Consider the following 13,732-nt stretch of genomic DNA (forward strand, 5'->3'; position numbering starts at 1 on the left):
GGGACGTAGCTGGCTAGAGCAGCAGCGTAAAAAACATGGTTCTTTAAAATAAATACATACTACGTAACAGGATAAAAAAAAATGTTGTAGTGAAGTGTGAAATAGGTCGGTAAATCAGGGACCACAAAAATGTCAACATGCTTAGTAACTTTCTGTATCTGATGGTATCTCAACTGTCTTACGTCATACATCTTACAATCTCAACATCAGTTTGTATGGACGTCATGTCATGATATCCAAGCTGTAGAACGCAGTCACGACCGCACGGGAGGCTAATGACTCTTACCATTTGATGTTTCTATATAATCATAAAGAGTAATCAATTACTAAAGTTCATTTAGCATTCTTAACATTTTAGTTTGTATAGCATGTATTGAGCTCATCAAATTGTGAAATTAAGTGTTGAACTTAACCTAGTAATAGGTATCTCTAATGTATTAACGTTTGCATGTTACATCCGAAAATAAATATTAAAGTTGAACATGTTATCGTAAAAAAACAAACTTGCATACCAACAAGAAGCAAGAAGTATACAGCATACTGCATAGTGTGTTGCACGAAAAGAAGATACGTTTCATACAATTCATCGTCTTGAGAACGAAGGATTTCAAAAACGCTACAAAACGGCAGATTATTTAAAAAAAAAAAAAACGATAGAAATCTATATTTGTTTGTTGGAGTTTTTAATCATCAATATTAACAATAACAAGTGAACAATAGCCAACTATGTATCTTAGCTTGGTCCATGATGGAATGACGAAAACAGCTGATCAATAATATCAATATCAAATGTTTAAAAATAGTAATAAAGAGCCATTTACATTACAACAAAATTTTTATAATATGCCATATTAATAAAAATAATTAACAATATCCAGATTTGTACTACTAATAATAATTAATCCCAGGTCAGTAATATTTTCATCCAGATCAGCAATATTTTTCCCAGGTCAGCAATATTGTCACCCAGGTCAGCAATATTTTTTTCCAGGTCAGCAATAGTTTCATCCAGATCAGCAATGTTTTTCCCAGATCAGCTTTAATTTCATCTAGATCATCAATATTTTTCCCAGGTCAGTAATATTTTATTGTTTATTCAAATGTAGCATTTTATCCCATAATGTAATTTTTTAAGAAAACATAACACATTATCTCTCTGTTGTTCTCTCAAATTGTTGCTATCATCATTCCCAGGGTACTACTAACATATCTAGATTTCCTCCTGCTTGAAACAGCTTTAATTTAAAAATTAGTATCTGACAGTAAATATTAAATTGAACTATCGATTTCTTTCTTATTCGCAACTTCCACTTTGATCTTATCAAATAAATGTGAAGAAACAAAATCACAAATACAAGTGCATTAAAAAGATTGACTTGGCTAAATTCAAAAACGTAAATGATATTTTAGCAATACTACTTATTACATAGAAATGAAAATATCACTGGCTTACATTTACCGATTCTAGTTTAACTCTCAAATATATTAATTTTTACAATGTATTAGTCGTTTTAAAAATTAATATATTTTGTGTTATAATATATTATAACTCTACAAGATATATGTACTTTTGTATATGTAATTTTGGGCCTGGTTAATGTGCAGTCGATCACACTTTTTAGCTGTTATTCTTGTATTCAAGTGCTAATTTGCCTAATTAGTTTATTTTTTCCTCTTAGAGAAACATTTTAACATTTACTACACTAAAGAATATAATTAGAAATGGCCAATTACATATTATGGATAGCATTGATACAAATATATGTTGGAAGAACAATAAAACATAACTGAATTGGGAGAAGGGGGGCGGGGGTGTGGGGGCTGTATGGAAATGAAGTAGTAAAGCAATTGAATAGATTATTCTAATATACAAACAATTAAATCTAATCATTGTCACTTTTTAAGTTCCTGCTTGAGGAGGGAAGAACATGCTAACTGTAAAAAATTAAACTTTAAAGAAAATTTATCATTTTCATGTTACAGAATGCACAGAATAAAGCTTGGTTGGATGCAACGCAACAGTTCATATGAGTCGTTGCTTATGATTGGTGGAAATCACTGTAATTGCGTTAAGCAAGCATGCAAGCATCAACCAATTGCAATCAAGCTTTAATGTGCTTTTATTATTAAAATTTTTTTTTTAAATTTTGATGAAAATTGGTTTAATAATCTGGTTTTTTCGTAATGCTATTTGTTAGTTTACTATACAGATATAGTTGTTTCAAGTATGTAGTTATAATCGTCCCATTGCACCATTTTGGAAAAACCACATACTCAACTCGACAAAAATATTACATATATCTATTTTGTAATTTCAATACTATAGGAGGCAAATTGTAATTTTGTTTTAAAAAGTTAAAAAATAATTAGATGAGTTAGCTCCATTTTTCAAATAAAATAGCTTGTGTATAAATGACGCTTAATAATAAGTGTATTATACTTAATAATGCAATTGAGGCTTAACTACAAGTACTTATTCTACTCAAAGCATCTATTAATTATAACTAGTCAATTATTTGCTTAATCAAATATTAGATGGCTTAAGTAAATAAAATATTCCTGACATTTATTGTGAAAAATAATCAAATTTTAAATTGTTTTAATGTACTTTAATCTTGGTTCCCACTAAGACGCAACGATGTAAGCACAGCGAGTTGACCAATTACAAGCGAGTGTTTGAATAATTCAACGCTTTGATTTTTACTTGCGTTGCGCTTACGCCCTTGTGTTGCGTCTTAGTTAGAACCAACCTTTAGCTTTTACCAAATTACTTATTTCAAATTTGGTCTATTCATGCACTCAAATCATAGTACTGTACAGTACTGTATGAAGTCTGCATTCACCTTTCTCACTACACTATGCATGTTGTCACCAGTATAAATTGTCACCAACATGTATAAATTACGTCACAAACATGAATACACATTGCCATCAACATGTTGAATAAACATTGTCACCAATATGTATAAAAATTGTCACCAACATGCATGCACATTGTCGCCAACATGTATACACATTGTCACCAATATATTATACACATTGTCACCAACATGTATACACAATGTCAATAATGTGTATACACATTGTCACCAATGTACATGCACAATGTCACCAATGTGTATACACATTGTCACCAACATGTATACACAATGTCACCAACATGTATACACATTGTCACCAATGTACATGCACATTGTCACCAATATATTATACACATTGTCACCAACATGTATACACAATGTCACCAACATGCATGCACATTGTCACCAACATGCATGCACATTGTCACCAACATGTATACACATTGTCACCAACAGGTATACACATTGTCACCAATATATGCATACACATTGTCACCAACATGTATAAACCATGTCACTAATGTACATGCACATTGTCACCAGCATAGGCATACTAAACTGGTTAGTTGGTAATTGAGAGATGCAATATCGACTGCTTCATGTTTGGGACAGAAATCATTTCATGGGACAAGCAGGTATTTACCGACAACACTGATTTTTGTTAAGAAAAATAATCTTACTGTTTAATTAAATAATTAACCCATGTGTTACATTTAGTATGATAAATCACTACAACACGTTTCATATTATAATTGGAGGGATTCAAACATATTTCATTTTTAAGCAGTCACAAAACTACAGTACTGCAAAATGTTATATTGGTATAGGTTATTCCATTTCTTACATAGGGGTTATTTACTACCAATTGGAACCGAGACAATGATGTGAATTATTCCATTTACATAAAAGGTGATTATATCAAATTTAATGTGCATAATAATTGTTTCATTTGTTAGACCAGAAATGTTTGATTATTAATAGGAATCACAGGATTATGTGCAATTATGTGAATCTGGACTATTCCATTTCTTTAATAGGAACAAAATAAATTTTAAATATTTTATCTTGATTACACATGTAACAAATCAAATATACTTAACAATCAAGAAAATTATAAATAAAAAAAAAACTCTTTTGAGAATTGAATTGCAATTTGATTAAATATACAAATCTACAAATCCTGTTTATTTTACTTTAAATGCAAAGTTTTACTTTCAATTTTATTAAACATTGAAGCGTAAGGAAACAATTGTTCAACCAACGTTTGTTTCATTTGTGAAAATTCTTTGCAGTCACACCAATTATTACAAGTGTACAACTTAAATACAATAGTTTAAAATGTTCCTCGTTTTTAACTATAGCATTATACTGACGTAGGTAATAATGTAGCGTGTATTCATTTTGTTTATCGTATCATAGGTTGTTTAAAGGGGTTACAAACTGGTTCCATAACACCGATTGGACTACATGAAGAAAAAAAAGTATTTTCCTTATGAAAATGCGTTTTTTAATTCAATATGGGTTTAATAAGAGCACCAATGCTTAAATGTTCATTTTTGTGAACTTGTTTAAGGTTTATGAGTCTGTTGTTGTACCACCTGCTGGTAGTGAATCTGATCCGCCCTCTGTTGTTGAAGCGGTTGTGAAGTCGCTGAATCCTGACGGATGCTGCTCGTTGAGGGCGCTACTTGGAAGCTTGACGAATCTTGCCTTGGTACCGATTGATACTGATTGTATGTTGGTTGATCAGGTGTGATCTGCGGTAACTGGTTTTGTTGCTGCGGGATCTGCTGGTTGATGGCGTACGTCTGTTGCATCGGTTGTTTCGGTAGTTGTTGTTGTCCTACCAATGACGTGTGCATTGAGCTTTGTTGCATACTCATCTGTGATTGGTGTAAAGACGTTGATTGTTGTACCTCTGAATATTGTTGTTCTGATCTAGCTGGACTGTGATGCGTTGACGATGGGTGAGAGTGTTGATGCACTGCCGTCGTTTGTGCTTGTTTTTGTCGTAGTGCATTGTTCTCTCGTTTTAATTTGTTGTTTTCTTCGGTGAGTACTTTTATTTTCTCTTTTAATTCCAACACCTCCTCACGGACAGCATACAGTAAATGACTTTTGACCAAGTCCTGCAAAAATTAATAAATTAAATTAAATTAATATGAATACATATTATATTATTCTGGTCACGCATTACATTTGAGATTGTGGCCGTTTGTTCTCATAAACTAGTATATTGGCGAACTTTAACCGGTTTGAGAAAAGGTAAAATGTAGAACGTTAGAAAAACCAGAAAATCTGATGTGAACCGGGAAATAACAGGGATTTCCCAATAATCAGGAATTGGCTATTTTGAAGAAAGCATTGCAGCATACCAGGAAACTTAAAAGCCATCATAATTACTTGACAAGAAGGTTGTGTCTACTATTCAATCATATCCTGTCTGATCCTCTAATGAATCTACAAAGTCTGACATTAGATTACAAAAACTATTTTAAGTCATTAGTTAGTGTAACTTTTATTTATTTTTCTAATGTTTTAGATGTATATGTGAACTTTATTCATTCAATCGTACATATTTTACAGTGATTTTTACAAAAAAAATATTAATTGTAAATTATATACAGACAGTGATTATTTACAGTAATGATAAAAATTAATTGAATTATTTTGACTATTATTGAAAACAGAAGTTGAATAATAAAAAACTGAATAAATACTAGATTTGTACCTAGTATACTACTGTATTCCACTTTTAAATTAGAACTTTGCAGAGACACACATGAAAAACGAACATTTATTTTCATGTCGACAGCTAAAATTAAATAAAAAATTACTTTTTGATGCGGACAAACAATTAATATTTAATGTTAGAACTTCCTTTTGCAAAAAAAAATCCGGATCCGCCTCTGGTATTAAGAAATCAATGAACTAACGCCAAAATGCAGACATTGTGATTGACTTCTGAGCTATTTTGAAAGTGCAATATTATTGACTCCAGTACCGAAGCAAATAAAACACAATCATGTGCATAAAAAGATAGTTACATTGTGTACTGTACGTCGCCAGTCATATCAGATTCACACATGACTAACAATCAATACATAATTGAATAATAAAGGATGATAATTATAATTCATTACAAAAATAATAAAGTCAGTTTTTCTAGCCTTGAAAAGGACAGTCAGTCTTTCTCTTTTCCAATTATTTCTATTTTTTTAATTTCCTAATTTGAACTTGAATGTGAAAAAAACAAAACAAATGAAGTTGTTGTTAGAAATCCTTTATCATACAATGATAAAATTATCTATTAGTATTTAATGTTCCAAAGTTTATCTGTACTGAAGTTAAATGTCAATAATACTACCATACATCCATAGTTCAAGCAACTCTGTAGCCTAAATAACTATAGCCTAAATAACTATAGCCTAATTCTATTTATGTGGTTTAATTATTATCAATAAAAATTATATGGGATTATAATGATAAATATGGACACAATGATGTCATATCATTACCATATTTAAGCATATCACTACCATATTTGGGTACATCAAACTTTTTTGTCAAACTAGTTTGATAGTGTAGACAGAGCTTATAGAATAACTCACTGATGATACATGACTCAACAATCCTGGGGTGAAAACTGCTACTGTAAAACCCCTATTAGGAGGACACCGACAATGGGACCTTAAATGATTCCCTTAATAAATAAACTAGGGGTGTTCTAAAGAAGGGTACTACCAGGGAGTTATATTTGTTATACTTTTTTTAATTATGTTTTATTGTGTATTATTATTAATACCTTTTTGTTGAAATTGACTGAATAAATGACATTGCACTTTTTACAAAGTAGTTTTTAATTTCAAACCTTGAATGTGACAAAGTTTAAAGCTTGTAGAGCTCTTGTACACAAGGATATGGGTCATTAGACCATCATAGGACTGACGTTGCTAACTTTTTCAGTAATACAGTTCATTTACATAAATAGAGGCCTTCGCTGCAACTTTACTAATTGCAGAATTACTAATTGGGAACATTTAAAGTGCACCAGGGCTTTGTATCAAGGCTTTTTTAAACATCTGGTTGCTTTGCTTTGGCTAACAGCCAGTATAGCAACAGTGAAGTATAGCTCTGTCTACACTATCAAACTAGTTTGACAAAAAAACTTATATCATCAAACTACTGTATGTAAAAAAAAGTGATTGAGAATATCAACACTGACAAAATATCTGAAATGAATTGCCTTGCAAACTAATGCCTAATCACCTTGCTATAGGAAAGATGTAATAATGATAAGGTCAACCACCTAGAAACGCCTCATCAACAAAACATTCTCAACTAACACTAATTTACAAATCCTTCAATATTATTAGGATCTGTCGTCAGCAATAGCTATCAATAATTTAAATTTATATAAGAATTGAAGAGAGTTGTGTAATGTTGAACAACGAGAATTTTGATGTTGAAAAAATTACAAAAAGCAATGAAGCATGTCAGAGGATTGTATCTAATTCATGCTATCAAAATTATGATTTTACTTGAGATTCAATTCAATTTTATCCAGGGTTTAATAAAATAATTAAGCAACAAGGTTCATGATATTAAGGAGGGGTATTGAACTAACAGTTAATACTATTATGATGGCAGTAATTTCAAGGTGACGAATATTGCCAATTAAAAGAAAGAAATTCAAATTGACATTAAACTTGATTTGAAGGCGACACTAATAATTGTGACAATCTTGCAATAAATAATTAAAGACAACAATTTTGCAATAAATAATTAAAGATTTTGCAAGGTATTCAGGTATTTACTACTATTAGGTGAGGCGTAGAACAATTGCAATAAAGGTACATACAATGCAAAACATACAGCAGTGACTTGATTGTTCTGAATGAAAGTGACAATTTGTGACAATTTTGCAATAAAGAAAATGCAAAACAATAACAATAATAATAATAATAAATGTACAGTATGTACAAAATGTTTTAAATATGATGCATATATGAAACAATCATATAAAGCATTCAATGATTGAAAGTGACATCTTTAAAGGAATGATATTTTGAAAGGGGTGACATCTCCAAGTGAAACAGGGTAATGTTTTAGACTAAGGCACACACACACAGGTAACACAACACTTACCAGCTCTCTCGCACAAACAACTAGTATAGATTCCACTGGCATTTTTGATAATTGCCAAAGCATCAGTATTTTCATTATCACAAATAAATATCATCATCATCGTAATATATGAGGTAACTGATGTTTCCTCAGTAATATTGAACACTAAACGCAGAGCTCGATGATCTGTTAAGTTCCCGAGTTGCATCCAGACTGACAGAACGTTTCCAAAGTATGTACTTATAAGCCCTGGGCCACGAGCACAGAATTTACCTCATTACCGGATCCGCTGCTGGTGTATTCAAATTATGAATACCATTAACAGTCAGGGATGAATGTTGAACTTGTAAGAGAAACATGACTCCGGTGTTTTGATAGTAAATTAAGTATGCTTCAAGGTATCAACAAGATGATAAATGACCTTGCATACTAATTACTCTAATGAATATTCATTAGATTGGACAACATACCAATGATGAAAAATAAAATGGCCTATATGAAATGTCAAATGTTAAATGAATCCATCCTTCTATGATATTGAAATACATAATGCACAGTGAGGTTTCCACCATTCCCTCAATTTGTCCGTTTGGTTATCCAATTTTGGGGCTATTTTTTATTCATTTGGCAAACCTAGGGTTAAAACACGGAATATGTAACACTATAACTAACCCTTATTCAGGGGACACCCTTATTAAGTGGTCAATTTGGAGGGTCCTGAAGGTGTTCTCTTAATAGGAGTTGTACAGTAGTTGCAATTTAATACATGTTTGCCATACTTTTCAGTATCTATTTTCTGATAAAATCCAATCTTTATCTAATCGGCCGTGAAATAAAGAAGAAATATTGAAACGTGTAGGTGCTATGAAGCTATAGCTAGATTTCTTGATAGATTTCAAAATTACACTTTTTTTTCCATATCAAATATCTGTTTAATATTATCCATCTATGCCTGTATCAACATCATTGGATACCACAACTCACCAATTACTGATGAACGCAAGTATCTGACCTTTAAACGAGCTTGGCACGCGACATGTCAAACAAGAACGGAATTCCTAGATCTATTTAATATATTAATAATATTAGTTTTCTAAATGAATTAAGATTATGAGTAACTGGAAATGTCATACAATTTTGAATTCATTTAAAAAAGTAAATATAAATTCAATTTAATATATTGAATGATGGATGATGCACCAACTAGGCAATCAATAAATCCAATTATTAAATGACTATTCTAAATTTAAATTTCATCAAAATAAAAAATGGTACTTTTACATATTAAAATTAATGGTATATAAAATAAAGCTGCTAGTGTACTGAATCACTGTAGAGAAAGTTCCATATAATTATATATCAAATAACAATTTTACGATTACTATATTTCAGTTTGCATTTGACAGTATCAACAAAATGCAATACTCTAGTGTACTGTAAACGAAGATTCTCTAGTTTCTTTATCTTGAAATATTAAATTTTAAATTTGCTATATCGTAAACTGTCCATTTTAAATACCATAGTATTTTAAAACTGTTCATTGTAAATGATGTATCATAAACTGCTCATGTAAATATATATCTTAAACTGTTTAGGCTTAAATGCAATTTGCAATAACACTTTATATGCTATAACTTCTTTTTTTATGACATGTTTTAAAATTCTTTGAGAAGACTAGAAACCAGCACTGTGGTGTACTGTACTGTAGGCTGCCTTTAAAAGTGAATCACAGATATGAGATACTCCATACACATAAAAAACTGTAAACTTCTCAATGTTGGACATTTGAAGAAAACTTTGAAAAAAATAAATGATGGCATGTTTTAAATTCATCACTGTAAAAATCTGACAACACTATCACACTTTATGTGACAAAAAAAATGTGATTTACTACCATAAATAAGCATATCACCACCATATTTGGGCAGATCACACTTTTCTTGTCAAACTAGTTTGATAGTCTGGACAGAGCTTTAGTCAAAACTTGAAAGGAAATTTCGGAAATAAAAGATGAATTGAAATTGGAAACAGGTCAATTTCTAAATTTCGTGATTATTATAAAATTTATAATTATTTGATTAAATAACAATCATTCCAATAACAAAAGGGACAAATCATTGTATGAATCATTATTGATTAGAGGGTTGTTTTTATCATTTTGTGATTAGTTATCAAAAATTGGGTGGAGTTGGAGACCAACTGACTGACAAACATTACCAGTCTATTGATTTTTAATGAAAACAAACGTACATGTTTAACACGTTCCTACGTCAAATTCGTGAGATCGTTGAACCTCAAATCTATTTTCGTTTTCTATGAGGAGAATCGAGTAGCTGTAAGTATGTACACTGCCTCTTATTATTTCAATTAAGGTTAGTTATTACACATTAGGCGTTACTTCATATTTGAAATCTTATTATAGGGATATACTTTATAGAATTTTATTTCTTAATGTTTTTGCTAAAATATTCAGTTTCAGGGGGAGTGTAAAGGCCCAAGTCCCAATAGAATTGGACTTAAAGTAAATAAACAGTTTAATTCAAATATATATTTTTGAGGCTTAAATTTCTGGTCCCAAATAACCATTTAATTTTGGCAAAAAACCAAAAACAGGACCTATATAATATAATTTAATTTGTTCTAAAAAAAAATTCTAAAAACAGAAATAATTTAAAAGCAGTAAAATTGACTGACCTTTTACAAATTGACAGATTACTGTAATGAACATCCTAGTAGATTTGAAGATGATGCTAATATATCTTCAAGAATCAATTTATTTTTCACACACATGAGCGTTAATGGTCACAAATCATCATGATAGTCAGATTACTCTCATTAATTGGAACTATTTGTTTGAAATATTATTATTTGTTAATGTTTTTCTCATTAAAAAATTAGGATAATTTTTTATGCTGGTAGTTTTAATTTGTTGGTTTTTGGGTCAAACAAAATTAATTTCAATATTCGTTAATGGGCTTATGCCAAGCCATAAAATATATTAGTAATTATGGGCTTTACAAGTCTTCTATTTTAATTAGCTTCTCTAATCTCAATTACCTGTACATGGGATACTAAGGTTGTGTTCGTACGTATAAAAAAATAAGCGTTTATTTTCAACCTAGCCCCAAGGCATGCTTCATTCGTACGTACAGATTATTTACCGATTATAACCAGTTATGCCCATGCTTGGCCGGAAATTACGTTTAGAGGTCAGCCCGGTTTGTAACCTACGACCCACAACAACGAATTGTTTCGTGCGAATTATTCAATTTTCTCTGTTTTGTATACGCCCTTTTCACGAAACGGAAGACATCGATCGATGACAAACAATGCCGTGCAACGAAGCGTAACCAACAGAAATAACATAGCGTTTTTAGCCTATTTTCGGAGGACAAGTTACTTAAAAATCCTTAACGGACAGTCGTATGGACAAAATTTTTACTGTAAAATGTTCTTTAAAGATTAGCCTACATAACTGTGTGATTGAACAAAATTAGAATTTTTTTTTTTTTTCACTCATCGAAAAAACACCACGGTGTAAAGCATAGGCCCCGCGACTTTGCCGCGAAAAAACGCCTATGCTTATACACTGTGGTGTTTTTTTCGATGGATTTTAAGTAGTGACAAAAAAATTTCTACTTTTTTCCAATCACACAGTGATGTAGGCCAATCTTTTAAGAACATTTCACAGTAATTTGTTTTCTCATACGATCCTCCGTTCAAGAGTTACGATTGAACATGGTGTCCTGAAATCCCCTGAAAACGCTATGTTATTTCTGTTGGTTACGCTTCGTTGCACGGCATTGTTTGTCAACGATCGAAGATCTCTTTCGTTTCGTGAAAAAAGCGTTCGCTGTTATTAAATATTTTTACCAACTACAACTTGTTTTCTTACGACCACCCTTATGCCATTTCAAGCCAAAAATCCTGCCGAGATATGCCTACTCCTTACGACCATTTTTATGTTACTTGACGATGATTTTGAGCCTACCCTGAACAACGATTTAGACCAAAATAATGACGATCGACGTTCTAGCCCTGCACCAACAAGGACAACACCGCCTCAAACACGAACGTTGTTATCGGAGATTAATTACACGCCGTAGGCTGATCGGAGATTTATTATACGCCCGTAGGCTGAATTTACCTCTAAATTTTTTACCTCGTTTGTTAAATAGCTAAAGGCAAAATTTAATTACCGCACGCGACTTCACATCGGGAATAACTGGTAAATTTCAACCCGTACGAACGGGCCCTAAAACATAAGGAGTTCAGATCTTGTCAAGAGCAACCAATCAGATTACAGGATATTATAGGATGATTCCTCTTAAAATTAAATTACATAATGTATCAATGTTAATAAATAAACATGTGTCATTTGGGTGTAAGACAATGACTAGACATTTAGCCTTGTAAATTAGGATGTAAATATTAAAAGCAAAGACAATTATATTATCATATTGCACTTTTTAAAGAAACTGTGGAAATTACTTGATATTAAGCTGTCTACATTATCAAACTAGTTTGACAAAAAAAGTGTGATGTGTCCAAATATGGTGGTGATATGCCCAAATATGGTAGTGGTATGACATCAACATGTCAATATTATGGTCACATCACATTTTTTTGTCACATAAAGTTTGATAGTGTAGAGAGATCTTTAAGAAGGTGCTGACATTTCTAAAACTTGTTCAGGATAACAAACATATTACTTATAATCTAGCATTTATTCATTAAAACAAAACATGTAATTTATACTAGCGTTTAATATTAATGTTAAAAACTTGACATTTTCTAAATTTGTCACTCTCTATTAATCAAAATTTATTCAAGCCGCACATGTTAGTTGGCTTGGATTAAGAATTGTAATTGGGTCAACTCTAATTGTACTACAGTAGCCCGACATACATTCACAGAAGAATCGAGCATAGCCATAGAAAAAAAAGCAACATGAAAATAGATATTGAAAAATGCCTACGCAATAGTAATACATTTACACACCCGTGGGACCGATTATTGCGCAAAGACGTACTTATTCTAGAGCATTTTTAAGAGCATTCATTACGTAGATATCACGACTTAGAAGTATTAATATTAGTCCTTGTTAACTTCTGATTGTTTCTCACATTTTTTTTACTCCAAAAAATCAATAAATTGCACGAACTACGTACAATGTTAGAAAGAACTTTTGAATTTGAATAAGGTAACCTTTAGTTTTAATATATTCCTGACAGAAAGATTATATTAAATTATTGTAATTTTTAATATATAAAGGATATTCATTGAATAGAATCTACTGTATTCTGTCTTGTTCGGCAAGACCATTAACAATGACACAAAATTAGGATACTACTAAAGTACCATTAGAAAAAACAGTTAAATTAAATAAACTTATCAATGAAATTATACAAAAATAATATACTAAACACGCAATTATAACTACAGATCAAGGGCACAATAAAGGGCAATTACCAGACTAGTTGATAATGAATAAGTGGCTGAATGGATACTTATTGTAAAGCTCTGTCTACACTATCAAACTAGTGTGATGTGCCAAATACATCATCATCATCATTATCCGTTACGCTATTCGTCTTGGGTAGACATTGCGTACGCTAATCGTTTCCATGACTCTTTTTCGGTGGTCTGATGGTCTGTCATTAATTTTGCGATCGATGTATTTGCTTTTTTGAGCAAATACATGTTAGTGATATATCCAAATATGGCAGTGATATTACATCATC

At 31.3% G+C, this 13,732-nt stretch overlaps 1 protein-coding gene across 1 annotated transcript in view; it reads right to left on the reverse strand.

Annotated features, from left to right (window-relative positions):
• Positions 1–666: 666 nt before the first annotated feature.
• The window catches only part of LOC140050356 (uncharacterized), a 40,604-nt gene continuing 27,538 nt past the window's right edge, over positions 667–13,732 (reverse strand). The window contains exon 3 of the mRNA XM_072095512.1: positions 667–4,990. Coding sequence (XP_071951613.1) covers positions 4,430–4,990 — 561 coding nt within the window. The 3' untranslated portion in view covers positions 667–4,429. The remainder of the gene's footprint in view (positions 4,991–13,732) is intronic.

Source organism: Antedon mediterranea, chromosome 5 (assembly GCF_964355755.1).
Source record: "Antedon mediterranea chromosome 5, ecAntMedi1.1, whole genome shotgun sequence".
NCBI lineage: Eukaryota > Metazoa > Echinodermata > Crinoidea > Comatulida > Antedonidae > Antedon > Antedon mediterranea.